At 52.8% G+C, this 27353-nt stretch overlaps 10 protein-coding genes across 10 annotated transcripts; 5 read left to right on the top strand and 5 right to left on the bottom strand.

Moving 5' to 3' along the window:
- Positions 1–478: 478 nt before the first annotated feature.
- On the top strand, positions 479–2173 carry CCOS01_11815 (uncharacterized protein; the record flags this gene model as incomplete). Its single annotated transcript, XM_060459966.1, has 1 exon — positions 479–2173. One exon carries the CDS (start codon positions 479–481, stop codon positions 2171–2173), a length of 1695 nt encoding a protein of 564 aa, XP_060309797.1.
- A 298-nt stretch (positions 2174–2471) lies between these two features.
- On the bottom strand, positions 2472–3696 carry CCOS01_11814 (CT20 family protein; the record flags this gene model as incomplete). Its single annotated transcript, XM_060459965.1, has 2 exons — positions 2472–3424; positions 3477–3696. The coding sequence occupies 2 exons, from the start codon at positions 3694–3696 to the stop codon at positions 2472–2474; spliced, it is 1173 nt and encodes a 390-aa protein (XP_060309796.1).
- A 512-nt stretch (positions 3697–4208) lies between these two features.
- Positions 4209–7120, top strand: CCOS01_11813 (Spc97/Spc98 family protein; the record flags this gene model as incomplete). Its single annotated transcript, XM_060459964.1, has 2 exons — positions 4209–4329; positions 4389–7120. 2 exons carry the CDS (start codon positions 4209–4211, stop codon positions 7118–7120), a joined length of 2853 nt encoding a protein of 950 aa, XP_060309795.1.
- Positions 7121–7540: 420 nt separating this feature from the next.
- CCOS01_11812 (DASH complex subunit Ask1) lies at positions 7541–9068 on the top strand (the record flags this gene model as incomplete). Its single annotated transcript, XM_060459963.1, has 4 exons — positions 7541–7628; positions 7693–7799; positions 7874–8873; positions 8944–9068. 4 exons carry the CDS (start codon positions 7541–7543, stop codon positions 9066–9068), a joined length of 1320 nt encoding a protein of 439 aa, XP_060309794.1.
- Positions 9069–9457: 389 nt separating this feature from the next.
- Positions 9458–9817, bottom strand: CCOS01_11811 (uncharacterized protein; the record flags this gene model as incomplete). Its single annotated transcript, XM_060459962.1, has 1 exon — positions 9458–9817. One exon carries the CDS (start codon positions 9815–9817, stop codon positions 9458–9460), a length of 360 nt encoding a protein of 119 aa, XP_060309793.1.
- Positions 9818–16011: 6194 nt separating this feature from the next.
- Positions 16012–17836, top strand: CCOS01_11810 (cytochrome P450; the record flags this gene model as incomplete). Its single annotated transcript, XM_060459961.1, has 5 exons — positions 16012–16174; positions 16232–16382; positions 16442–17406; positions 17459–17742; positions 17798–17836. 5 exons carry the CDS (start codon positions 16012–16014, stop codon positions 17834–17836), a joined length of 1602 nt encoding a protein of 533 aa, XP_060309792.1.
- A 966-nt stretch (positions 17837–18802) lies between these two features.
- CCOS01_11809 (rhodanese-like domain-containing protein) lies at positions 18803–19543 on the top strand (the record flags this gene model as incomplete). The annotated part of the gene is made up of 2 exons (XM_060459960.1): positions 18803–19142; positions 19233–19543. 2 exons carry the CDS (start codon positions 18803–18805, stop codon positions 19541–19543), a joined length of 651 nt encoding a protein of 216 aa, XP_060309791.1.
- A 285-nt stretch (positions 19544–19828) lies between these two features.
- On the bottom strand, positions 19829–20834 carry CCOS01_11808 (Yip1 domain-containing protein; the record flags this gene model as incomplete). Its single annotated transcript, XM_060459959.1, has 3 exons — positions 19829–20262; positions 20326–20716; positions 20784–20834. 3 exons carry the CDS (start codon positions 20832–20834, stop codon positions 19829–19831), a joined length of 876 nt encoding a protein of 291 aa, XP_060309790.1.
- A 2214-nt stretch (positions 20835–23048) lies between these two features.
- On the bottom strand, positions 23049–24895 carry CCOS01_11807 (uncharacterized protein; the record flags this gene model as incomplete). Its single annotated transcript, XM_060459958.1, has 5 exons — positions 23049–23467; positions 23520–23888; positions 23938–24151; positions 24200–24712; positions 24773–24895. The coding sequence occupies 5 exons, from the start codon at positions 24893–24895 to the stop codon at positions 23049–23051; spliced, it is 1638 nt and encodes a 545-aa protein (XP_060309789.1).
- Positions 24896–25742: 847 nt separating this feature from the next.
- On the bottom strand, positions 25743–26688 carry CCOS01_11806 (eukaryotic translation initiation factor 5A; the record flags this gene model as incomplete). The annotated part of the gene is made up of 4 exons (XM_060459957.1): positions 25743–25813; positions 25890–26022; positions 26091–26357; positions 26668–26688. The coding sequence occupies 4 exons, from the start codon at positions 26686–26688 to the stop codon at positions 25743–25745; spliced, it is 492 nt and encodes a 163-aa protein (XP_060309788.1).
- Between the last annotated feature and the right edge of the window lie 665 nt (positions 26689–27353).

The following is a 27353-nucleotide window of genomic DNA, read 5'->3' as shown; positions in this document are numbered from 1 at the left end:
AAGAAGTTAAACATGAAAAAGGACGTTAAAGTAAGGTAATGAGTGTAGTTGGTTGTCGCCGTTGCGGAAACCTGGATGTGCAGGAGAGCAAGGGGCGCGCAATTGCTCCAATCGATTGCCACAAATTATCCCCACACTCCCTAGATAGTACTTTCCTAGATGTACCCGAAGTTTCCTGGTAACACTCACACAGCAATCTTAGGTGCGCGCCTGTTAGAGTCACACAAGGAGGAACCTATGGTCCGCAATGCTGGGAAATCTTCCATCTTACAACACTGAGGCATCGCTCATCTCATATCAACTAAGAGACCTCATGTATCTTCGAGGCAGCCACCGATAGCACACATCAAGCCTGGAACCCAAAACGCAGGACTCGGCTTCTATGAGGCAAAAATTCTTACATGCTGGTGCTCTCATCACAACATGTACGCGACACACCGCCTAGGCCGAATTGTCGACTTCAGATTTTCAGACGAGAATGAGCATGGGGCCGGATCACGACTATTTGCAAAACCAGGACTCAGGAGACCATGACCTTGAGGACCTTGATAAGTCACCACCAAAACGGCAAAAGTTTGAACATCAGGAACAGCATTCTGCATATTCCGTCGCATCATCTGGCGACGATGAAAGTGGCACAGACGAAGGCCTCTCAAAACAAAAGCGACGGGCGCAAGATGAGATCGTGGAACCAGTTCTTAAGCGTCACAAAGGCGTCTTCAACAACAACTACTTGGATCTCTTGAACGGGGATATCCAAGATGTCGTTCATCACGCAGCTTTCGGAGGAGACGATAATCTGCCCCCTTCGCAGATTGGCCTGACAACTTGGACGTCGTACGAGAAGAAGCTCTTCTTCGAGGCTCTCTCGAGACTCGGCAAGGACGACTTACCGGGCATCTCGGCCAAGATCCAGACCAAGAGTGAGATCGAGGTCCGCCAGTATATCCTCCTCCTGCAAGAGGCTGTTGAGGGAAGGGACAAAGAGCAGGACGGAGGCAACAAGCCAATACATCTAGCAGATTACCCTGCAGCCCTCGAGATTAGTCCGCTATGCTGCCACGCGCTCGACCAAGCAGCCGACGCACTTTCGTTCCGTCAAGAACGACACGAGGAGCTCGTCGAACAGAAGAAGTGGGGGGAGTGCTGGAACATCAACCTGGAGCTCGCGAAACGCATCGAAGGCGACCACGGACTGGACAAGGACCCGACCTTCGCGAGCGATCACGGACTGTCTTTCACCGAGGTCCTTCGGGTGAAGAGCTTCCTTCGTCTTCCCGAGCGCATCTTCATGAACGCATCCAATGCAGAGAATAACTGGCAGTACGTTAGCGAGGAACCGCCAACGATCAGAGCAACGGCATTGCAGGATTTCCACTCCCTTCTCGTTTCTGTCACCAAGAAAATTGTCCTCACTACACTTTATATTGCGCAATCCCGGATCCGAGCCAGGAAGCACGTTGAACCATCGACGAGGAATCTGGTCAGGCGCAAGGACGTTGAGGCGGCAGTCGCATCGCTGGGTATGAAGCAGAACAGCAACGAGTTCTGGACAACATGTGCACGGAGGTTACGACTTCACATCTGCGATGACGATGCCGAAGATGTTAGGGACGACGAGGATGAGGAGCCAATGCCATATGACCGCGTGGAAAGCGTCTTGCGCAGAGAAGTGGATACCGAGCATCCGAGCCAGAGCTTCCCGACACCCCAGATCAAATTCGAGAAAGACGAAATGTCGGACTCGGCAGATGATGAGGACTCCGTCTTGGAAGAATCGAGTGATGAGGCACCTGCAATCATGGACGACGCAGAACGCGAGGCCGTCGAGGAGGCTAACGAGGTACTCGTCTACTCCGCGTACGACTTCCCCGAGACACATCGCACGAGAGAAGCCTTGAAGAATAGGATCAGGAACGAGCTGGCGCAGGAAGCGTATGCAGAGGCCGAAGATGCAAAGGCGAGCCGCGAGTACGAGTCGGACATGTGGCGGCTCCTGCAGCGACAACCCCCCGAGCCGTTCGTCAAGACGCAGACCACAGAGCCTACTAAGCAAGTAGCCAGGGCTGTGGAAGATGTGTACGATGTCGGGCGGAGATGGAGGGAGAAGTTGACGTATCACAGCGAGTGGGAAATGCTCGGCACGTCTCAGTTTCAGGACAAGAAAGCATGATCCCGGGTTTGGTCGTTGAGTTTGGTTCCTGTTCTTGATACCCATGGATTTGGATTTATCTACTTTTTGTTCTTCTTATTCCAAGACCATCGTCCCATGCTATCTTATGCTAGTGAGTGAGACAATAACACGAGGCGTGTCTGATTACAATGTTCGTACCCAGTGAAGCATTCGTGAAGTCGCATATCGCGGCGGGTATCTTTATTCCACTAGGTCTGTCTTTATGGACAGCCGCCAGCCTGTTTGCTGTGGCGGGTGGGACTACAGTCGACTTTAGCTAATGCATCCGACCTCGTTGCTAACGTCCCCGACCCCGTCCTCTACCTCGGCCTCTGCCTCTGCCACGACCTCGGGCAGCACCTCTTGTCGAACGCGATACTGGGGTCCCGCTATCTTCGGCGCTCTCCTCTTCCTCCTCGTCTCCATCATCGGAGTCTCCAGAGCCGCCAGAGTCACCGGCATCACCAGAGCCACTACCATCGCCAGAATTGCTCCCATCACCTTCCTCTTCCTCGTCGCCGTCGTCTCCATCTTCTCCGTCTTCAGCCTCATTGCGATCATCTTGCTCTTCTTCGTCCGAGTCGGACCCGTCCTCATCCCCGCCCGAGTTTTCGTCATCATCGTTGTCATCTTCCGAGTTCGTCGAGTCGGCCTTTTCAGCCTTGCCAGCTTTCCCGCCCTTCTTGGGTTTCTCTGCCTTCGCCGGCTTCCCGGACTTCTTTGGCTTTTCAGGCTCTTCGACCTTCTCAGCTTTCTCGGCTTTAGCCTTGCCGGCAGCCCTCTTCTGACTCCTGGCCACCCGCGCCGATTTTGGAGGCGGCGACGCAGTGTCTGTGCCAGCATCTTCGGTATCCTCGACGGTGCTGGCGCGAGTCTTGGTCACTGTGGAGGCGCGCTTTCGCCGCCTGGTGTTTCCGCCAGCGTTGCTACCGCCGGGAGAGGGCGGTGGTGGTGTAAGCTCGAATTCGGGTGGTGAGGTTGGAGGTTCACTAGCATCGGCAAGGCGACGCTCCATCATCATATCGTCAAACTCGTCGTATGGAAGAGTGAACTCCTTGAATCGGTCGTCATAGTTGTCATCTTCTTGGGCGTCGTAGAAGTCTTCTCGCTGGTCGATCGTCTTAAGGTCGTACAAGGTGCGTAGCTTCGTCCAGATATGGGGGATACGTGTGTGGGTGTAAAAGTCGGGGTCAATTCCGTGATTCCGCAAGTGCTCGCTGATAGCAATCATCCTGAAGTGTTTGTGCATGCCTACGATTTGACTGTCAGATTCAATTGGGATTGCTAGTACCGATGAACTGACCTGCTGGTTTCCACCGGATAACTCCTTTGTAAAGAGATGAGAGTTGGTCGTCGGTCCACAGATTGTTTGGCCACTCATCCGCAGAAGGCTTGATCGGAGGCGCGCTCGCCACGGGAGTATCTGCAGCAGGTGTATCGACATCCATGGCATCTTCATCGCGAGCTGGCGTTGGCGTTGCGACAGCAGACACACTGCTGCGCACCTTCTTTTTGGGAGGCATGGCAGCGAGGGCCAGCGGCGTGGATTTACAGAGAATGCTCTTCCTGTATTCTGGCGCGTGTATATGTGGTGCTCGATGATGATATGGAGGAAGTAAGGCTGTCGTTCAGATGCTTCGGTACATTGTTGAAAAAAGAAGCTTCGGAGGATGAGAGCTCTAGCGGGTTGAGGCATTGAGAGCTCTCGATTGGTTCCACCTGCTTTCCCGCGTCGCAGGGTAGGTACCTTTTGAGTCTTAGGCTCTTCAGCCGCCAGGAGCCAAACCTGCGGGGATGATCGGAATCGGGCAGAGACATGCAGGGGTCGTGCTCAGCAGGTTGTGCTTGAATGTGACGCGCCAGATCGCGTCGCGGGGCCCCTAGCTGCTCATTTAGCTTTATCCCTAAACGTGCCTGGGAGAAACGTCATATCGAACCTGAATCCTCAGAGATGCAATGTCACTGATTGCAGGCTTTGCGCCCCATATCCGTCTACGCCAATGTTCCACATCGCAATATCACCGTCGGCACAACCATGTTCGAGGAAGATGACCTTTCAAACGTCTTCGCGATTCCAGACTTCCGGAAGCCGTCCAAATTGCTAAATGACCAATTGCCAAGGGCCGACACTGGCTTCTTTGCTCTCGACCTGACAGGTAGAGCCTCTCGAACCCAAGATGATCTTAGTCGTCATACTGACCTACTTCATGTTCAGCCCCAGAGTTGCCTTCTTCATGCAGTCCTCCCGATCCTCAGCCCAGCGAACTCTTCACACTCCCTGCCATAGACCCTGCACCGCAGCAGGAGGAGTCGAACACGGACCAGATCCCCGATTTTGAGTTTGAAGAGCCCACAGCAGAGGAAGAGGCAGAAGTGGCCGACTTCTGGTTGGAATTTGACGAGCCCGCCGCGAAGCTACCAGACTACAAGACTTGGGAAGGCTTCCAATCTCCCGACATTCCCTCGAAAAAGCCGTTGTTCATAACTGAGGCTGGGCCTGGGGCATTTGATGCCTTGATTGGGCTTCAAGAGGATCCTCTACGTATTGGAAGTGCTGACTTCACCGTGGTGGAAGCTGGGACATATTGCAATGCGCTTCTAGCTTTGGCTCTGGGAAGAGACTCAGTGTTCTTCTCCTGGCAAGACGAGCATGAAGCCTTCAAGCCAGCCTTACCCCAGATCAGGATACCAGCATATTCGGGTAAGGCTGTCCAGGAAGTTCAGCGTTCGTGTCTTAAGTGTGGCAATACATATCGTCAACTTCGCAAGTTTGTCGACAGCACGTATTTGAAGAACCCGACTCCATGCCGCGTTGCTTTGGCGAGCGCTGTGGACAAGGCCCTGTTGGTTATCCAAAGCAGTGTCGCCTTGCATCACCAACACCCACGGTCGATTCTCCAAGTTCAATCGCTCGTCGCGCACATATACACTACTTTGCGCCAGTTTGAGTCCTTGGTGTCAAAGATACGACGAGATCATCTAGATGAAGATGTTTTCGTCATTGTATTCCAGCAGGCTCAATCTGCTGAGTACGCCGAGACCCATCTCAGAGATATGATGCGAGAAGTCCTCCGGCGAGTATCAAAACCCTGGATTGAGCTTGTCGAAGAGTGGATCGGCACACGGCGTGAATTCGGCGTGCCTCTGAGCAAACACGAAGTTGGAAGACAAAAGGGCTTCATCAAGGTGGAATCCGAAACCTATATGGACGATTTCGGCGACGAGGTCGACGAGGTCGATTTCCGTCTTGATATTGAGCGAATACCTAGCTTTATGCCGGAAGATGTTGTCAAATCTCTATTCGAGGTTGGACGAAATCTTCGTTTCATAAGGTCAAATCATCCCGGACACCCTTTGTCACAAGAGAGCACTATCTCTTCAAGTCGACCCCCGACAGTTGAGTGGCTTTTTGATTGGGACTCGGTCGTGCAGTTGGAGGATAGGATCCGATCATATGAAAGTGCGGTTCTTGAAGCCATCAAGAACTTTTCTCTGCAGGGATCAGTCGAAACAGCGGCACCAGCTTGGCCGATTGGAAACTCAGCGACCTATCAATTGCAGCTGTTTGGTCTAGACGAGAATCAGCTACAAAGCATATTGGCTTTATCTATTCAGGACTTCGCTAAACCGATTGCCGACTCGACGTCCGAAGACCTGCTAGGCATCATCATTAGGGATCGCTTGTCTGATGTTACGACCGAGATCGCCAGTGCAGGCACTGATTTTACACCGCATTGGTCACTGCTTCCGATCCTCTCCTTCGGGTCCATCATATCTGCGCAATCTAGAGTCGTGGGCAGGGAAAGTCTGAAACTGCTCTTCACATCCCACAACTTGCGCGAGCATCTGAAGCTTCAGAAAGAGTTCCACTTGTTGGGTAACGGATTCTTCTGCAGCCGCCTCTCCCATGCCCTATTCGACCCAGATCTCGAGACGGCAGAGAGACAGTCTGGTGTTGCTCACCAAGGCGGAGTCATGGGATTACGATTAAGCGGTAGGGACACTTGGCCACCCGCCAGTTCTGAACTACGCTTGGCCCTGATGGGAATATTAACGGAAAGTTATGAGGGATCGCTGCACGAAGATTCAAGACCTCGAGATGGCGAAAAGAACGAACTCCCCGGGGATCTTAGTTTCGGAGTCCGGAGTCTCTCAAATGAGGAAATCGACAAATGCATGGATCCTACGGGACTAGAGGCCTTGGACTTTCTCCGGCTATCCTATAAGTCACCTGCAGCTTTAGGGGCTATTATCGCCCCCGTTATTCTGGTGCAGTATGACCGAATTTTCAAACTGCTACTTCGGGTGCTGCGGATGCAATATACTGTCAATCGTATCTTCCGCGATGTCACGGCTAGGGAGTCGGGCTGGCAGGATGTGGATGACGTATCTATTCGCTTCTGCTTCGAAGCTCGTCACTTTGTATCCAGCCTCAGTTCCTACATCTTCGATATTGGCATCGGAATGCCGTGGCAGGCATTCGAGAAACTACTGAGCCAAATTGAGATGGATCTCAGGGCCGAAGACCAGAGCACAGTCTCTACCTCAGTCCTTAGCCCTGATCGCCTGAGGGAACACCATTCTCAAGTGCTTGATCGAATCATGCTTGCACTACTCTTGCGCAAGCGGCAACAGCCTGTGCTCAAGCTTCTCGACGACATTTTCCGGGTCGTGTTGAAGTTCGCCCAATACTCGAGACTCCAAAACGAAGGGCGGAAATCTCGTGGTCAAGGTGACGCTACCGCCAAGGGCCTATACAAGATGTTTAAGCGGAATGTCGAGGTTTTCTTGGCGGTTTGCAAGGGCCTGAGTGAAAAAGGAGATTACGGAACGAAGGATACAGCTGGAGAGAAGCTGTCCTCAGGAAGAGTTGACGCACTAGAGGGAAACCCCATAGCTCAGCTTGTACTGAAGCTAGACATGTCTGGCTACTACTCTAAGGCATGATCGTTTGATGAGGAACGGTTGGACTATTGATGAACAGATAAGATACCCCAGGCGTTAGATCAATAATTAGCCACCATGTTGGAGTTCCATCATTTTCGCTTACAGTATCTATTATATCACCCTGTAACAATGATCCAAATAAGGGAACCGGTGCATTGAGATCTGATAGCAAAGACTTGGGATGACAAGCGGCCCCGAAGCGGAACATGGACGGGACAGGAGGCTAAGGTAGCCTGCCCCGCCAAAGTGATGCCCCGGCTCCGAACCCCCTGGCAGTGCCCCGCATCGCGTATCCCACCTGCCCGCGTTTGTTGATTTACTTCCCTCCTTTGGACGAAAGAAATCGTGCACTTGAACAAAACAAACTGAGCTCTCTTATTGCGACCCTCAAGCTCAACAATCGCCGAACAAGCTAGCACCATGGCTCGTCCCGGCCCCTCCGCACGGAATCTCACTCTCACAGAAGAGTTGGAGAAGTTAGAGCAGTCTATCACCTTGACTCTCCAGGGTAAGTACACCGCATCGAAGAGAACTTGGCCTATCCATTTCAATTCGGCTAACCGTTCCCTAAGAAATCGACCACAACTTTAGCAAGGCGCACCGTATCGTAACCACGAATATCTTGCCCATTGTAGAGCAATATGGCGAGCATTCGCGAAACGTTTGGGATGCTTCGAAGGTGTGTTGCGCTTATTTCTGTGACATTCTCATACTTTGGCACTCCAGCATCGCTAATACACAGCGAACCTGCAGTTCTGGAAACAATTCTTCGAGGCCTCGGCCAACGTTTCCCTCTCCGGTTACGAAGAGAACGCCAACAATGGCAATGATGAAACCGGCGCAACTGAAGAGGAGTCGACCGTTCAAGAAGATACATCCGTCGACTATACCCGCACACCCCAACAACAACGCACCGAAGGCGAAGACATGACCATAGTTTCGACCGCCGACTCTACTTTCCGTGCAGACGATTCCGTACTCGATGACAATGACCTCACTGGCAGCACACCCCGGCCACCTAAAACAAAGACGATGAAGCCGCAGTTCTCAAACCTCGAATCCCCCTACGAGACACTCAAGCGCGAGCTGAAAGGCGAGCCACCTGCACCGCACGAGGAGGACGACGAGAACGAGGATCTTGGGCTCGAGGAGGACTCAACTGTCCTCTTTGCGCAGCACACGGCCCGTCTTCCAGACATGTCCATGACACCACGCTCCTCGTTCGCGCCGCCGCAACAGCAGCAGAGCCACAAGGACCCTCTCATGCACCGCATGCTTGATAAGACGTTCCGCATCCAGGCTACGCCGCACAAGGGTCCCACTTACCGCGTCTCGCCGCTGAAGCGCGATGACAAGAACAAGGAGAAGGAAAACGTACCTGCATGGCAGCAGGACTCGCCCATGTCCTCGCCGGTCATGGCCGTTCCAAAGCTACGCAGCGAGGCCTTCATGTCTCCTATCAAGAGCAATGCCCGACAGCGTCTTGCTGCCGCGACTGCATCTGCGGGACCGCGAACCCCGGGCGTGAGCGTGCAAACACCAGGTGGTGCGAGGAAGACCAAGGACGTGTTTGCTACCAAAGGCAACTACGATGACGATACGACTACGGATCTCGGTGCCAAGTTTGATAAGCAAAGGTACGAGATCGACTGGGAAAGCGATAGTGACGAGGACCATGGGCTGTATGGCGGTATGAGTCCGCCCAAGACCATCCAGTTTGCGCTTCCGCCGTCGAAACTGCTTCAGACCCCTGGTGAGTGGCTTTTTGTTAAATCAGAACAAGCTCTGCAGTGATCGATCCGTTTACTGACAAAATTTACTAGCTCGCGAGGCCAGCAAGCGCATTGTGGACGATATTCTACTTACGGCTGGCGCCGAGCCGGAAAGCTCAGAGTATAGTCCTACGATGGTCAAGATGAACGAGGACATTCTCAATGAAAGCTTTTGATCCTATTTGAGAATATATAAGGCTACCTTACTAATAGACAAGATACCCTGAGTAACATTTATGGAACTCTTTGATTCTGATCCTTTCCGAGGATATTTGCTCCCATCAATCTAAGCATAAACCGGTATAATACGTGTTGCTTCGGACATTTGCCATGTTGTAGACGTCGAAGAACGTAAGAAATATTTTAACCCAGAAGGACCCCATCTGAATGGCTTATTCCAGCGCGGCCGTCTAAAATGTAAGAAACCAACTCCCAAAACTCCTGTAAGTCCCATCATACAAGCATGGCGGCGGCACCATTTCCTTCTCCCGCCGCCGCATTCCATTTCAGTATTTTCTCATGTTTCCGTATATTCAATGGTTCTGCTCTTGCCAAGACGGCTCTTTTACAAGTCGGTGCGGATAGAGGAGGGCCAGTATGCAGCCTGCGAGTACATGATTTGCGTATTCGCGTCCTCGGCGGCCCGTTGGCGGGCAATCAGGGATGAAGACTTTTTAGATGATGATGATGATGATGATCTTGCCGAGCCGGCGGAGTGCTTGTTCAGTTTGCTCTTGAGGAGGGACATGGAGCTGCCGAAGCTTGACATTGAGGCGGCGTCTGCCTCCTTTTGATAGGGGGATGAGGAGGAGGCGGAAGAAGAAGAAGAGGCCTTTGAACCTTCTTGTATCGCGGAGAGGAGAGCGTAGCTGTGGCGGGTGTCGCCGGTAATGGAGCTGGAGAAGGTGGAGTGCATTCCGGACATGGCTGCTTTGATTGTTTGGGTTTGTGATGGTTCGGAGGAGGGTTTAATGGTGGGTGGTTTTGTTCGGATAAAGCCTCGGAATAGAATAGGTGATCTTGGTATCAAGATGGGGGAAGTAGTGTTCGATTGTCTGATTGATTCTGAATTGTTTTGATGTTGATGAGGATGATCCAGAAAGACAAACCTGAGGATGAAGATGGAAAGGTCTCTTACTTATACCAAGTCGATCCCATAGTTTTGGAATTCAAGGCCTGAGAGTACGGTACTTTCCATGACTTACACACTTTGGGACTATGGACTTGAGATGTGGGTACGCATCTTGCTGGAAACCAGGTACCATAGCCCCCCAGCTGCGCGTCTCGACACGGCGTCATCGGTAGTCGTAGTCGTGCAGCTCGGAGGTGTGGAGCAAAGGGGAATCCGCAGGAAAGGGAGTCACGCGTGACCGCCCGCAAGTCTGCCGGCCGGTATCCGTAAGGTAAACGGTTCCCAGAGCAGCGGGTAAGCCTACACTACGAACAGAACGAACATCCGGAGCGGCACTTACGAACAGGGAGGGGGGGGGGGAACTAGAATAGGACGAATAGACGTTGTTCGGTAAGATAGAAACAGCCGTGTGAGTCATTACGCCCATGCGTCCTATTGTGCCTCATGCGCCTCGATGCAAGCTTGCCAGCCTCATTAGAGTCACGTATGCGAATCTTGGGACTCTGTGATACCGAAGGGTGCGTATGCTCCATGTAAGCCATACAAGGCGGAAGTGTAGGTTAGATCCTTGGAGGTGATCGTCTTGGGAGCCAACAGGGGGATGGGGCCGGGGATAAGGTAAGCGCCCCGGGGTGAAGATGCACCGGATGATGTGTACTTTCATAGAGATAGGGTTTGATGGGAGAAATGGCTTACGTCCGTTCGTAGAATTTCCGAGTAGACTATCTTACCTCCGGTACGAGTTTGCTGACAGACACGTCTGCCTGACGAGAAGCCCCATCAGCGGCAGCAAGCCCCCCAGCAAACTCAGAGCACCCAGGCCTACTCTGCCTAGATTCGCGTAACATTTCTTAGGCTTCAGCTGCATATCTACGGCAACGAAAATGTATCAAGTGTCAAGTGTGTATGTTTCTTTCCAAAGCTTGTGGTTGGTTCATCGCGAATGCCATGTGCGGCGTCATGGGAGTGTCAGTCGGAGTAAGATGCGGCCGACTTGGACTCGGAAGTGCCTACTGCACCGTAGCCCTCCCGCGATGTTTGGCCTCGTTTGAAACCATGCCAAGAATGCGGTGAAAAGATTCCTCAATTGTCTACTCAGTCACCCAATGGTTTGCGCCGAAATTTTCTTCACTGCAAAAGTTTCCTCCTCTGGCCTGCGTACGTAGCCGCACTTACACGGCCTTGATCTTGGTGTACGGGTCGCAATCTTGCATCCCGCTCATATCCGAGCTGACTCACTCCGAGTCACCTACCCCACCCGCCTTGCATTTCAGCAAACGGTGTCTATACCTCTTTCTCCCTCTTTCGCTGCTCGAGGTGGTGTCGTCAGGCGTGGTGGGGCCGGGTGACGAACGCTCGCTTCACAGACAGATCGGGGCCGGTGCCGAATCGCCCATGGGCAACAACGAGACATTGTTCATTTTCTCTCTTCTTCTCGAAGCGTCTCGAAGAAGCTTGCTGATGGCTTCAAGAGTCTTGCCGGGCTCCGGGCTCCTATCATTGGAAGTGTTCACTCATCACACTGATCCCAATCGGAAGAGATGATCCGGCTGTATAACCGCAGCGGGAAAAGATCAGACGACATTTGTTAGTGAATCGGGCGTTGATCGTCCAAAGACCCGGGCTTTGCAATGATGAAAACTTTCGACACCGGGCGCCGAAGAAACTTTGTTATTCGGCTAAAAACAAGCTTAATTATAATGGGGGGATGTTGCTTCGTCTACCCATACCGTAACGTGACTACGCAATATCGTTGTTCTGTTCGTTGTACTTGCGGTCAAACCGTCAGCATCCCTGACTCTGATGGGGGCCGCGTGGCTGGTTAGGTGCAGCGTAGTCTGTACATCCAATGCGACGCGCAATTTGTTGGTGAACTTGATTAACTTGGCTATGTTAACAGGTCATCTAATCAAACTCTGTTTGCCAGAGTTTGAAATCCAGTCTACTGCATCTGCTTCTCACCCGATCTATTCATCAGCTCTTCAACCTCTTCAGTTATAACATCATTATTCCCGGCTTTGCAATATCTTGCTTCATTGACCGCTCCGCATGAGACTTCACGTACATCATGGGACTCAGACACGACAGTTTTTCTCGTTTCTGGGCGATGGAAGTAGGATTCGGAGCACGAGGCGTTGCAAAACTCATATCGACGTGATAGATAACATGAGGTATCTCAGTAAGGCTCCGCTCCCCTGCGAGGTGAGGCTATGTGTCTCCATCATCAGCACACGCAAAAGACGCAAAGAGGCTTCGGTGATAGTTTATGTTGAAGGGATGGGAGGAGATTCATTCACTCCAGACATCCCGCTTGCGATTGTAATTGATTAACCACGAGAGGCTCTGAAACGGGAGACGCTTGAACATCGATCCAGCAGGCAGAACCACCATGGCACGAAGACACTCGGACAAGCTGGAGTTGCGCTCTAATTACACCGGGTCTGAAGCCAGGGAAAGGTGTTTGTTGATGCTAAAACGCATCGAAATTGTAAGGCTCTGCTCATAGCTGTCGCCAGCTATCCCGTCCAGCTTGCAGGGCCATGAACTCGTCTTTAGCTTCGATGCCTTACTATGCATACGCCTGAACATTTTTGACAAATACGGCCGGTTAAAACCTCTTGAGGTTGGCCGTCCGCGATAGACGGACTGCGAATGCCTTTCTGGCCAGTCTCAACAAAGGGCTATGAGTATTTCCCGCGCTTGTGAACCCCGCTTTGAAGGAATATTTTTGACGATGGACTAAGAAGTCTGTCCTGATACGATTCAAGTTACCATGAGAAGATTGCCAAGTGAGATGCAGTCGGATACATGTGGCGGACATGTTATGGCTTGCAAGATGACCCGAATCCTGAGTTTCGCAGCCGCGTAGAGCTCAAATATGTCAAACTTGAGCTCTCTCACTCAGTCAAAAATACCGAGCATGAGACTCAGGGTTCGATCGGCGGCAACCTATTATACCTCGGAATGGTCTAAATCCAAACATGCTGTTGTAAGAGCCCTGAATTCGGTGTTTGGTGTGTCAAAGCCTGAAGTACTACACTACAGAAGTGTCCACACTAACAAGAAGAGGTTGAATGACTTTTGGACCAAGCAGAGCAGACCGAAAGTCACATAGGGAATAACTCTGTAGGAAATTCAAGCGTCGATGATAATTCTAGATGGACCAGACAGCTGAGAAAGTTGAGTTCCGTACCGACGGAAATGTGGTCTGTACCAGTCAGACGGCAGGCGCTCCACAAACCTTAATCAGCGCCTCACTTCTGGTGAGGTAAGAAAAGAAAAAGAAGAAGGGCGTCATGACGTTCTGCAAAACGGTCTAGAAGCTAGAGCGACGCTTGAGACGCCGCAGCAAAGGCGGTGGCCGGGCGCTGCGACGGCTCATCAGGCATTACCCCGCCATGTCTCAATCGGAGCTTGGATTTGGCTCTTATCAACGGGAATGATGGATATGATAAATGATGTGTGGAGGGGCAGTCTCGTATTCGTGTTATCACGTGACGCGATTGACGGTTGAGAGACGGAGGCCGAAAAGAGATCAGACGGTTTGATTGGCCGGGCCGCCCAGATCGCACAGGTCAGGGGTAGCTGCCGTTCCTGTTGGATTGGCCAATCGATGAGCTCCCGCTGCTGTCAGACGGGGGAGGGTCGCATTTGCACAACTCGTTGCTCAATGCTCCGAAATGAGAAACTGCCTGTTCATGTTGGTGGTGAGTGGAAGAGATTTACCTCTTCGGACGATTTGTGCATTCTCGTCTGCATGTTTTATGAAACGTCACTGGCCCCGTTCGGAAAGACAGTCCACCGAGAGTGCATTGGTGTAATTGTAGGTACGGAGTACTTTTTTACAATATTGAGTTGAGTGTGGTCAAGTCACCGACAGACGCCACAATTCCGTGGAGGGCAGAAGTAGACGCGTGTAGCCGGTACTTTGCTTGGCGCAATCCAGTTTGGCTGCGTTGCTGGCGTTGGTTTGCTCGGGTGGGTTAGGCAACACATGGTGATTTATTGTGACATTGACAGTTGCGTTGACCATGGGACTTGAGCTAATTGGACACGGCTTTCTCGACTCGACCGAATAGCGCTCAGTGTACGGAGTATCTGTCTGGGATACCTTACCTACATCAATCAAAATACCAATGCTCAACACCAGGGAACAAAACAAAACAGACCATAAAGAAAGAAGAAGTAGGGAAGAGAAAAGCTGAACCGCCAGAACATCAAACAACCCGCGGCTCCTTGTCTTGTCCGAGGATATGTGACGGTCGCATGGATACGAATACGTGGATAGGATGAGAGGTGCTGAGCAATAGAAAGATTAGCCCATGACAGCTTCAATTTCGCATCGCTGAGTGGTGTGCTAGATTCAGGGTCATGAGCCAACCCCACGTCCGGATCTTGCGCCATTCGGCCTATTCGCGCCCCATGGACGGCGGCCGAGACAAGCGATGGGCTACCAATGAGGGCAGAAGAAAGGTCATTCGAATGCCCAGATGTCCATACGGGTAACGGAGCAGACAAAGGGGGCGCGTCACACAGCCCACAGGCCAACATGTGGTGCTGGGCCGATTATTGTATGCGTGTGAATGTTCGGAGGCGAGCTGCCCTTGACTGCTCGGTGGACACTGGATGGGCAATGCAAGCAATGCGGCCCTCTTTCCCCCTAAACGAAACGAAGCAACGACTAGGTATTAGGTAGACAGTAGGTACCTTAGTACCTTTGGTTGCTTGGTAAAAAGCAGGCGAGTTGGACCCAACAAATTTTGACACTAGCCCTCCTGGTTGCGCTATCATCTATGCGCCGAAGCAGCAGATTCTGTCCCGGCTAATTAAGCAAGACAGAGCCAGAAGGAACAAATTGTCATTTCGTTTGATCTTGGACGATAGGCAGGCGGACATTCCACTTACCGGCCATCCGAGCACTTTGCGATAGTCTCATGTATTCATACTGAATTGAACTGAGACTGTGATAACCGCCCCGCTCCTCCCTTTCACTTTGCGCCGCGAGCTATATCGAAAATCGTAGCAAGGATGGGAAAGACTGCTCATCGAAATCTGACTAGAATCAAAACCCAATGACCTTCTCTGGGGTAAAGTGAGTTTCGCTACTCGAGTTCAGAGAGCATGAGCTGAACCAGGTACTTGAGCAGAGTACGCACAGGGACGGACGCACTGGTAAGGCAAGAAGAGACTTCCGGCTCACCTCGCCGTCCGATGGTCCCTAAAACGGGAGTGCTTGGGCGATTGAGGCCTTGCGTATGCTTCGAAAAGTCCATAGGGCCTCCCTATTGAGCAGGCCGCAGAGTGAGGTGGTATTGATCAAGAACCTGGAAAGAAAATTCAGAATTTCAGTAGCCCACATCGGCCTTAACGGAGACAACCCACAAATCTATTGTGTTTTGATCGCCTTCTCTGTGCCCCCGGTCGCAATTGGCGTGCGGAAACTGCTGTGGCCGCTCTCTATTCAAACGCAGAGGTGGGTTTCTCAAGGTAGAAAGACCTTAGGACCCCCGTTCGCGCCTACTTGTGGTGGCAGGGAAGGTAGGGGAGGTACAGGTACATCCCAGTGACCCGTCTTGCAGAGACTGGGACCTGCCTCGTTCACTTTCACCTGGCCTACCACAACGAACAACCTCGTCCGGGTATCCACCTCTTACCATGCCCCCCGTCCCGTCCCCGTCCATGCCCATGGTAATCGAACTCCCTTCTTTAATCTTTTGAACATGTCTTTCCCTCCCACTTCTCACCCTCAGTGCTCCTAATCAGCCTCCACCGAGAGTGTTGTTCAACTCACCTACCTCGCGCGGCATTCTCACTGCTGCCTCCTTTCTCTCCGAGGACCTCAACAAGCGCAAAACTCACTTGTTTGTAGCGTGTTGCGCCTGAGCTGTCGACCGACCCTTTCGCGCCCTGATATTTTTTTCTCCTTAGCCCGGCCGGCCTCCCCTCCGAATACACGCACCCCGATTTCGATATTCGAACCGACCACGATGGATTCCAACGCGACGACCTTCACGTCGGTGTTGGCCAATGCCAAGCTCGGCAATGTCAACATTCCCCCTCAAGTCGACTACGTGATCGAGAAAGTGGCCAACGCCAGCATCGTGACGATCCTTTTCACGCTGCTGGCCCTCGCTGTCGCATATGACCAGAGTAAGTGATGCGCCCAGGACTGGCCTGGGAAATGGAACAAAATCTGACAAGCCATAGTCAGCTACATCACTTCCAAGGGCTCCATTGCTGGCCCTACCTTCAAGATGCCCTTCATCGGCCCCTTCTTGGAGTCTGTAAACCCCAAGTTCTCCGAGTACAAGGCTAAGTGGGCCAGCGGCCCTCTCAGCTGTGTTTCTGTCTTCCACAAGTAAGTCGTCTATCATATACACACATACTTCTAAGTGTGATGAGGTCTGACGGTGGCAGGTTCGTCGTCATTGCTTCGACCCGCGACATGGCCCGTAAGGTCTTCAACTCTCCTGGCTATGTCAAGCCTTGTGTTGTTGATGTCGCCCACAAGCTCCTCGGTCCCACCAACTGGGTGTTCCTTGACGGCAAGCCGCACGTCGACTTCCGCAAGGGTCTCAACGGCCTCTTCACCCGCCAGGCTTTGGCCTCTTACCTGCCCGGCCAGGAGGCAGTTTACAAGCAGTACTTCCAGGAGTTCCTCCAGATTACCAAGGATGCCGGCGGCGAGGCCCGTCCTTTCATGCCTGCTTTCCGGGATGTCATGACCGCTGTTTCGTGCCGCACCTTCGTCGGCTACTACATCTCCGACGAGGCCGTCCGCAAGATTTCGACCGACTACTTCCTCATCACCGAGGCTCTTGAGCTCGTCAACTTCCCCCTCATTCTGCCCTTCACCAAGCCCTGGTACGGAAAGAAGGCCTCCGACATGGTTATCGGCGAGTTCGCCAAGTGCTCTGCCAAGAGCAAGGTTCGCATGGCTGCCGGAGGTGAGGTGACCTGCATCATGGACGCCTGGGTCAAGTCCATCCTCGAGTCCAAGAAGTGGCGCGAGGCCGAGGCCGCTGGCAAGACTGAGGGTCTCGAGAAGCCCCACCCTCTTCTTCGCGAGTTCTCCGATTATGAGATTGCTCAGACCGTCTTCACCTTCCTCTTCGCCTCCCAGGATGCCACCAGCAGTGCCGCCACTTGGCTCTTCCAGACCATGGCTCAGCGCCCCGACATCCTCGACCGTGTCCGCGAAGAGAACATCAAAGTTCGCAACGGCGACCGCCATGCTGAGTTGAACATGGACCAGCTCGAGTCTTTGACCTACACCCGTGCCGTCGTCCGCGAGTTGCTCCGCTACCGCCCTCCCGTCCTCATGGTGCCCTACGTCGTTAAGAAGCCCTTCCCCATTACGCCCGAGTACACTGTTCCCAAGGGTAAGCATGTTATCGCCCTTGAGTAGTTTGAGTGAGTACTGATTTGAAATAGGCGCCATGGTCATTCCCACCGTTTACCCTGCACTCCGTGATCCTGAGGTGTACGACCGCCCCGACGAGTTCGATCCCGAGCGTTACTACACCGGCGATGCGGAGGAGAAGGGCGCCAAGAACTTTCTCGTTTTCGGAACCGGTCCTCACTACTGTATCGGCCAGACCTATGCTCAGCTCAACCTGGCCCTGATGATCGGAAAAGCCTCCGTCATGTTGGACTGGGTGCACCACCCCACGCCCAAGTCGGAGGAGATCAAGGTGTTCGCTACCATCTTCCCCATGGTATGTTGGAAATCGTCCCATAAAAGAGTGAAAAACAGGAAACTAACAGGCGTAGGATGACTGCCCTCTTACCTTCAACGAGCGCACGGCATAGGTCTCTTATAACTCTTTTCCCTAGGCTGCGGGCTGGCAGTGATTTCGCCCAATGAATGAGCTGGGCCCGGCTGACGCTGCAAGACCACCGCTAGCGCGCCCCTGTCAGTGTCAGACACCACTTTAATCGACTCTCGGAACGGGAGGCTCGTAAAACTCGAGTCGAGATTGGTCAACGCCAGACCCCTAGACTAAAACTTGTAATAGACGTTTATGTGTACATAATTTTTTCAGGAGAACAGTCCTAAAAAGAGCGGGCGATGCCGCGGACTTTGAGTTGTTCAGGGACTATGATCCCTCAACGAGGATGGGTATTGGGTAAACGGCCGATCCGAATGATGCTGGGTGACGATAGACTCAGTTCAGAGCCAATGGCTAAAAAAGAAACTTCAAATATCTTTGAGCCCCCTTGTGCGTTGAGTAACATGGACGTTGATGAAGATGAGGAAGCCGCGTAGCATCAACCGTAGAAATGAATGCCGAATGGACGTCAACCAAGACGGTACGCGAGCGATTGTTAATATCACACCTATTTTATCTTTTCCTATTGGATCAATATTAGTGAATGGGCCCCGGAGAGGATAGTATGTGATGGTCGGCGAAATAGATATAATGGACAAGGAGCCGGTGAGAGCCAAGTCGTCGAACAGAGATGAAGCCCGCCCGAGTGCCATCAGTGGAGAACGGCCAAAGCTGCAGGAAAAAAGCGGGTAGCACTGTCATCAACGCTGCACGGGCGCCAGGTCCCCGGGGCCCCGCCGTCCCTTGGCCGAAAGGAAACCCGCTAGAGCTTCCCGCAATCAATTTAAAGCTCTCCAAGCTTCCAGCTCCCAAGCTTCGTAGCTACTCCCGTCCCCAAGACGCTCTCTATTCTCTTTGACAATCGCGAGATTTATTCCATTTCAGGCAACTTCTTCCCTCCCCAATAGGCCCCTCCAAAAAAAAAAAGACAGAAAGACAGAAAGAGATGGCTTCCACAAGGAGCGTATGCGCCAACGCCCTCCGCGCAAGCAGCCAGCTCGCTCGCGCCCCGACAGCGGCGGCCACGACGAGACGGTCCTTTGCCGCCGCCGCGACGTCGACTCTCTCCGCCCGCGTCGTTCCGGGGAAGACTACGACTCCTCTGCGCTCGAGAGCTGCGGCAGCAGTGACGACGAACCCGCATGCGACAACGGCACGCTTCTTCTCCTCGGAGAAGGAGAGGGTGGAGGACGACTACCACCAGATCTCGGCGAACGGGAGCAAGATCTGGGACTTTGAGCAGATGGCGGAGCTGGCAAAGGATCCCGGCAACGTCGTCATCGTCGGTACGTTTTGCTCCCTCACAGCCACAGGCTGATCATTCATGGGATTGTTCGTTCCATTTCGGCTAACTGAACCCACCCTTTCTACAACAGATGCCCGCGAACCACACGAACTAGTAGAAACAGGCCGCATTCCCACCGCGCTCAATATTCCCGTCGCCACGGCGCCCGAGAGCTTCCTCATCGCCGACGAGGACTTTGAGGACCGGTACGGGTACCCGCGCCCGAGCAAGGACACGGAGCTGGTGTTCTACTGCAAGGCCGGCGTGCGGAGCCGGGCGCTGGCGACGCTGGCGAGGGATGCTGGGTGGTCCAAGGTCGGGGAGTACCCCGGGAGCTGGTTGGACTGGACAAAGAAGGGGGGAGAGGTTGAGAAGGGCGGAAAGCAGATTGGGCAGGATTGAAATAGCATCAGGTTTTCTATCACGCGGTTGGAGTGTATGATTCAAGTCTTGAGAGGTGTGTCATACGACACGGCACACGGCATGGTAAGATAGACGGCGACTTTTGATCATGATATTCGTTGTACAGATATGGTACATGAAACTCTACACTCCGGCGGATGACACAGCATCCCCCATGTTCCAAAAGTAGACAAAATGCAAGTGACGAGCTCCTTTCGCACGCTCTTCTATAACAGTCTCTGAAAGGTTCTTCTAGTGGTGACTTTGCAGAACCCCAAGGGTGAATCAAAAGGTGGGAGGCGCTCCCTCGGCAGGGGGGTTAGCGGGCGTAGCGGGCGGCGCCGCGGGGTCCTTGCTCGCGACGGGACTGCCGTGGGCGAAGAAGAGGATCTTGATGGCCAGCGAGAGGCCGAGGTGGAGGGCGACGACAACGACGAGCAGAATCTTGCTTGTCTGGTGGTCGGTGGCGCTGAGGACGGGGTAGAGATTGCGGAGGAGGAAGGCGACGGAGAGGCCGCAGCCGACGGCGACGAAAACCCAGTTGAGGATGTTGATGGGGGACCAGCTGATGAGGGCGACGGGGATCCAGATGAGGTTGGCGTAGCCGTAGAGAGCCCACTGCTCGAGGAGGTTGGCGGACTCGGAGCCGAAGTAGCGTAGGGCGAGGTAGAGGGCGACAGGGACGAAGAGCGTGTAGCCGTAGATCAGACCGGCGGCACCTGTGAGGAGTAATGTCAGTGATCATCATGGAGGACTGTAAGCTAATTGTCAAGGAGTCTCACCACTCAAGAGCTTGAAGTCATAGGCGAACGGGCCTGACCCTGTGCTCGCAAGGTACTGGCTGATGGTGCCGCCGAGGAAAAGGATCAAGACAACGGTCGTGGCGATCCAGAAGGGGCCGTAGAGATCAGGGTTTCCCTCCAAAACGTCGAGGAAGTTGGCGCGCGGGTAGAGCGCAGCCCAGCAGCGAGAGAGTACGGCCGAGGTGTCGACGTCAAAGTACTGGGCGTAAAAGTTGATGCTCCAGAGGAAGCGCTTCGAGGAGCCGGACGTTGCTGTCGCAGGCGGCGGGAGGCCTGACGCAGGCGCCTTGCGAGTGCCCGGCGTCGTGTCATTGAAGTTAGAGCTGTGGAATTCGAGATCGTCTTGGAGGTCGGTATGGCCGAGGTCGCCCTGCGAAAGGAAGTGCGTTTAGTCTTGGGGGCGTTTGCGAGGAAGATGTAAGGAAGGGAGCTCTCACCTCGTCGTCGACGTCCACGACGGCGTCGTATCCGGACCCGGACCGTGACATGATTGGCTATTGAAGCTGAGAAGAATCCGACCTTGGTTTCCGACACTACTTTATGCCTCGTCGAGTTGTGGAAATGAAGCTCTGGGCTGCTGGGTCGTCGTCGTTGGAGATCGTGAAGTCGGACAAGTTGGGACGGTCGATACGTGTGTACGTACGAACAGGGACACCTCGAGCTTTGGACAAGGTGTCGTAATCCCACATACGCAGTTTGGCCCTGCAGCTCCCTGGGAAGAAAAGTCTCCACTAAGGGACACATCCCTGTAAGAGCCATACCAACGTTGCACTAATGCGGATAAATCGCGTCCCAGTTTTATGCAAGCACACGCCATTTCACACCATGTGCTCAGAAGAATTTCGATAGAAGCAATAGACACTATCTGATAAGATCAAAATCACGATGTTCACATGCATGACGTGCATCACCAAATTGAACGAGATATGGTTCTGAGGCTCTGTATTTCGCTACTGTGCTGATTTTCCACTGTAGTCAATGGAGCATTGTGAGGCAGGTCAGTCGCCATCCCGCATCCATCATAGTACGTCTCTCATGCTCATTAGCATCTCCATGCTGCACTCAGGACGCCTAGGCGCGCTCTCTCGCCAAACGATTTTTCTCTCAGCCTCCAAACATCATTTGTTGATGTACGACAAGGCATAAACGGGGTAGTCCGGGTTGTGTTTCCTTTTGACATTTGAGGTAGGAGGGCGACCAATTCAGTTTTTATTCGACGAACTGCTTGCCGATGGAAAGTAATGCTACCACAAAGCCCAGGAAAATTCGTATCCCTGCCATCCTCTCCAGAATGCCAGAACCCGTGACGCCGCAACCGTAATGAATCGTCTATTTGAGCTTCTTCTTGGGGCGGAGCTGGTTGGTGTGACCGCACTTGCGCTTACGGCAGTTGGTCGCACGGGGGGGAAGACGAGCCTATATGAATCCATGTTAGGTTTTGCTTAGGTCGCGCGGCCGACCTGGGTTGGCGGGGGATGAGAGTAGGGGCTACTTACGTAGCACTTGCGGCAGATCATCTTGTCGCAGTTGAACTTGGAGGCAAGAGCCTTGAGGGAGGGCTCAATGATACCACCACGGAGGCGGAGGACCAAGTGGAGGGTGGACTCCTGTTTGGTGTGTCAGTTTCCATGTCTCTTTGACCCATCATATCTTCATAATCCCCAGCGACCCGGATGCTTTGCTCCCCCTCTTTTCAAGTGCCCCGCGCAATGAGACTAACCTTCTGGATGTTGTAGTCGGAGAGGGTGCGGCCATCCTCAAGCTGCTTGCCAGCGAAGATCAGGCGCTGCTGGTCAGGAGGGATGCCCTCCTTGTCCTGGATCTTGGACTTGACATTGTCGATCGTGTCGGAGGACTCGACCTCAAGGGTAATGGTCTTACCCGTCAGGGTCTTCACGAAACTGCAACCACCATCGTCAGCACATTCGGCGTTTTCGGACTTCGTCGTCGTATGGAAAGAGAATTTGTTGCGCTCGGCATCGGGCGGGAGGGGTGTTCGGGGTTGGCTCACATCTGCACTACACGCAAAATATCGTTAGCATCGCCAAAAATCAACAATCAGAGCAGCGGCGCGCAGCATGACGCCGTCTCGCCGTGCAGGGGGCTCTCATCACTTACTCTTGCCGACGTTCGTGAACTGGCTGTTGTTACCGAGAAAGTTCTGGTGATCGCGGCAAATAATTGGTGGGGCGGGCTTGAGAATGAGTGTTGAGGTTGCGGCGCGAGCGACCGACAAGCCCTAATTAGGGCACGCGGGTACGGACATGGTCCGAGCGTTCATGTATGTGCGAAAGTGAGGAGGCTGCGGAGGGCTCCCTGTGGAAATTACGGGTCTGCCCGGTGTCACCCACCTCACTCTTGAGTTACGATGACCTACATACTTCAACAGGCTCATCCTCTAGTTCCTTTACTATCCTTGTGTTCTTCGCCATGGAAAAGTCCATATATGCCAATGAATTGGAAGTGGTCTCTGGCTCATACAAGATGCTCGACACTGGGAACAATAAGGACGAAATATACGGGTTCTACATTTCGTTCTGGACAAACACTCCTTTCTACTTTAAGGGTATCTCGACGCTGATAATTCCAACTTATGCACTTGTGCCCATCCTAAGGAGCTGAGAACACTTACATGCCCACCAACTTCTGTCTCTTGAGGAGGGCGTATCACAGCCCGTAATGGCCTTCCTCAAAACGGAGCATTATTCGGTATATGTCGGCTGCTCAGTATCCGACTCCATAGAAACGAAAGAACGCGATCGTTCACGTCTTTCGCTGGCTGCCCTGCGTTGCTCCTTTTGCCAGGTCACAATGTGGCCCTCGAGCATATTGACGGCTCGCACCAACATTGGAACGGACAGCCCTGCCAGCCGCGCCGCCAGCTGAAAGAAGTCCCTGCCTATGGGAGGAAGGTCTCCCTCAGATTTGTATGAGTGATATCGACTGGTTCGCAAACTTTCCTCCTCAAGTCTGTTGTGTGCATCTGAGTCGACAAACGATGCAGCCTGTGTTTGGACAGCGCGCAGCCTTCCAGCCATCTCATCCCCTGTTGTCTCGGACTCTGTATGTTTGGGGGCTTGCTCGTCGACGGGAAAGTACCTCGCGAGTAGGCTCTCTTCGGCTAAGTCGTTGTCAATTACCGGATCAGCAAACCCAAGGGTACTTTGACTCACTGTGTGCTTCAGTCAGCAGTGAAAGGTGTGTAAAGTACTCATCTAGCTCTTTCGGGCTCATTGATGTGATCTGAGACGCCGTAACGCCTGTGTAGTCAACGGTAGATGTAGCTTCATCTGGAGCCAAGGCTGGAGTCATTATCCTCTTCCATTCTTTCCAGTCAAGCTTAGGCACGATGAAGTTGTTCTCGTCCTGGGGAGCTGGCACGTTGTCCTCGAGTGGGAAGCAGTGCATCGCAGCAAGGACAAGGATGGTGACCAGGAGAACTTCTGGTTGGTTTATGAGACGGATTCGGGTCTTCTCCAGTGGAAAACTGAAGGTTAAGTTGGCGATGGGTGGAACGCGGCGCGCAATCGCCACCGTCTCAACTGGGAGTCGTCAGTCGAGTCCATCTTTTGTCATGGCCAGAGGACCTACTAGGCAGGCCCAGCTCGCGTGCATACTGTAATGTCATCAGGACATCGTTGAGCGGTGGGAAGATCATGCCGTAATTGAGATGATACGACAAAGCCAAATTCATGACTGAAGCGTGCAGTTCTCCATTCTCGAAGGCAGCTAGGTTTGTCGACTTCAGCGGTGTTGTATACCAAGTTGGCAATCGATCACGCATCTCCTGAGGTAGCTGGCGATACTGTGATTTGTTAGGGAGGATTCAAATATGGCCGAAAGTAGTACCAACAGCTTCTTTGTACGGGATGCTCCCCCCTCTCGCCCACTTGCAAAGATCACCAATACGCGTGGGTATTCTCAGCAACATGCACCCCAGGAAGCAAAGGCCTAGTGTGTCAATCATTCGGGGTGCCGGCCACTCGCTCCCATTCTCTCCTGTCCATCTTTGTGCTCGTCGGTTCCGAGACTGGTGCTCCTCATCCTGGGCGAGGTCGAGTTGCGAGCTGAATAGCGAGGGCTCTCCCTCCGAGGCCGAGTCATCCTGAACAGCTGTCGCAGCTCCGGAGATGCGAAGATCCCAAAGATCGCGGACAGTCGTCTCTAGTTCCGGCTTATGTTCCTTTGTGGTGACCAGCCATATTACCTGCTCTCTGAGGATGAGCTGCAGGCACTCAAGATACAAATCTCGTGCTTGCTGGCCGGTGAGCACTCGTCTGATGCGCTCCTTGATCTGCTTCTCCTTCCGAGCCACGCGACCCTTCTGGCCGAAATCCTCATCGCCAAGGTCAAATTCAACATATCCCTGGTTGAAAGTGTGAGCTGCGGCTCATCATACGAGATGCAAAGCATGGCTTGGACAAACTTGAAGCTGGTGGCCTTCCTTGGCGCAGAATCTCAAACCATTTTCGAGATACCATTTGCGGGAACCGCAAAATTCACATCGTTCTCCTTTTGGAAACTTATGAAGGTCCCTCTCCGGGGCCATGGTGCTCTGACTGATAGGTTGGTCGTACTTGGTTGCAAAGTTGATCTAGGCAAAATCGTCACCAGATTGGTGAAGTTTTTGACAGTGCGCGGTGCCCGTTTCTCGGGACGCACCTTTACCAGGCAGGCGGAACCTGGCAGGCAGTTTGTCACAAAACAGCCCCCGAATTATATTATCTTCAGACCAAGATTTGAGAGTGCTCAAAAGGGACTATCGAATTTAGGGATTTCAAGCATTTAGTTTTAGGTAAGTAATATGTCACATAGCTTAACCAGCTGAGTCTACCTCACTCATACTGACAGCCCACGATAGCTAAGCCGTCATCGTGAAAAGGAGCCTATCAAAACTTCACGGTTCTTACAGATGAACGAGGTAAGACTTATAAATGTAGGAGCAACAACATGCAGCTTGTAGTCGAATCACTTTCATGGGCATTACACATTTGGCGTTTTCACTAAATCTGTACATAGAGTTTGAACGAAAAACAGAGACCGCGTGGTGGAGATATGTACCGCTTTTCCATCGGACAAATCTGCTACCACCGCGAGGCTCTCCCATTTTTTTCACCTATCCCATTGCTAGTCTGATCGTCGTTAAGAGTCTGTGGGACAGACAAAACAAAGGAAAAAAGTCGTGCGACATGTCTTGCAGTTGTCAAGTTCGCGTACCCAGTATCAAGTCCTGTCCAGATATAGCCTACGCAACGACTGACGGGGATACCGTTAATTTCGAAGCGCCAAGAAATATCGCAAGAAATGTCCCCAGTCTGCCAACATCTGCCAGCAAGGCCGCTTGAATTGAGCGCTTGTGGAAGTCATTGTCTGATGATATGGTAGAGTTGCAGCGCTTAACCCTGCTTGGGGGCCTCCTTGGCCTCAACGGCGGCCTCCTCACCCATGGCGGTAAGAATGACGACGTCTGTAGTTGTCAGTTAGTGATGACCTCTTTTGTGTTGCTCGACAAGCTTGTCGTCGTGAGGGGTGGGAAGTCTTACTGGTGTCCTTCTCGTCAATCTTGAAGAGCTTGTTGATCTTCTCACCAATCTCGCCGTCGGGAAGACGGACATCGTCCTTGAGGTCACCATCGTCGTTCATGAGGGAGAGGAAACCATCGTCGGAGATATCGATCTGTGGAGGGTGTCATGTTAGCAAACAAGGCCCATATTGGTAATGTAACGAGACTTGTGGCAACTTACGAGCTGGAACTCCTTGCGGGAGACGTTGGGGACGTCCATGTTGTGGGTGGAGGGAGAGAGATCCTCAAGCTTCTTGCCGGTGAAGATGTCGATGGCGACCAAGTGAACCTTGGCGTGACCGTGCTTGCCAGTCTTGGAGGTAGACATGTCGACGATCTTGCAGGGGCGGCCCTTGATAACGACGTGACCGTTCTTGCGCAGAGCAGAGCACTGCATGGGGAAGGTGAGAGACGCACCGGCGTCGGTGGACTCGAAGGTCATCTCATGCTGTTCGGAGACGATGCGTTAGCGGTTGAGCCAACTCAAAATATGGACGTCGTTCGGCATGATGATGGCAGGAGGATGGAATCGAAATTGGTGTGGTGTTTGATGCTCGTATGCGTCGTGTTGCCCGAGTTTCTGTGCAGAGCCGTGGTGCGTTGAAGCATCCGCGGGGCTCTCTCGCCAATGTGGATGCGGGGTGGTCGATTTTCGCCAAAGCAACCGACATCGATCGCATTCGACCACCACAACCACCACCACCACCAAAAGAGACAGGGCACGGAGGGGCATAATACAGCTGTCGCAAAAGACTCACCTGGGCGTCGTCGTTGGACATTTTGAAGGATTGACTGGAAGATGTCTAAAAAATCGAAGGGAAGATGTCGACAGGCGGAATTACCCAGCAAAAGACGGCTGATATTTTTTGAGGGGGGAGAGTTGTGAAAGGAAGAGAGCGGGCAGAGGGGGGAAATGGAGGGGAAAAAAGGAAGGCGAGGCGGGAGTAGATAATTTTTTTCCTGGTTTTATTATTGGTTTTTTTCACTCCTAGGCCCAGATTCGCGCCCCTCTCAGTCTCTGTCCGTGGCTTCCCAAGCGTTGTGTGGGACAGGTGCAGGGAGCACTTTCGCAGTGAAAAAAGGTGGAGTGTGGGCTTTCTTCCCTTTCTTTTCACAGATTGAACCTGTGAGGCCCCTCCCCGAGTGACATTGTCGCCGGTAGATGACTCTGCGGTGAACAAAGTACCCATCTAAGTTCTCCCGTCCATCGACCTTTGGGTCTTCCTACCTTATGCCCAAGACACCACACCGTGTAGGAGCTGGAGCTCCTTACCCGCATCACCTGGACGCCGCTTGCTCGAAATTAGGCCGCTGACCGCCTGTGGAATGCCCCTATCTGATCCATACAGGCACGCCAGGTCTACCTTAGGTAGTCGGCGAGGGTGGTTGAAGGTTTCCAGGATCCCTCCCGTCTCCCAAAGACTCAATCGGTCAAAATGACTTC

The sequence above is a fragment of the Colletotrichum costaricense genome (assembly GCF_030867565.1).
Source record: "Colletotrichum costaricense strain IMI 309622 chromosome Unknown Scaffold_13.1, whole genome shotgun sequence".
In the NCBI taxonomy this organism is placed as follows: Eukaryota; Fungi; Ascomycota; class Sordariomycetes; order Glomerellales; family Glomerellaceae; genus Colletotrichum; species Colletotrichum costaricense.
Note: the sequence above shows the minus strand (reverse complement) of the source record. Positions and strands in the feature narration are given on the sequence as shown.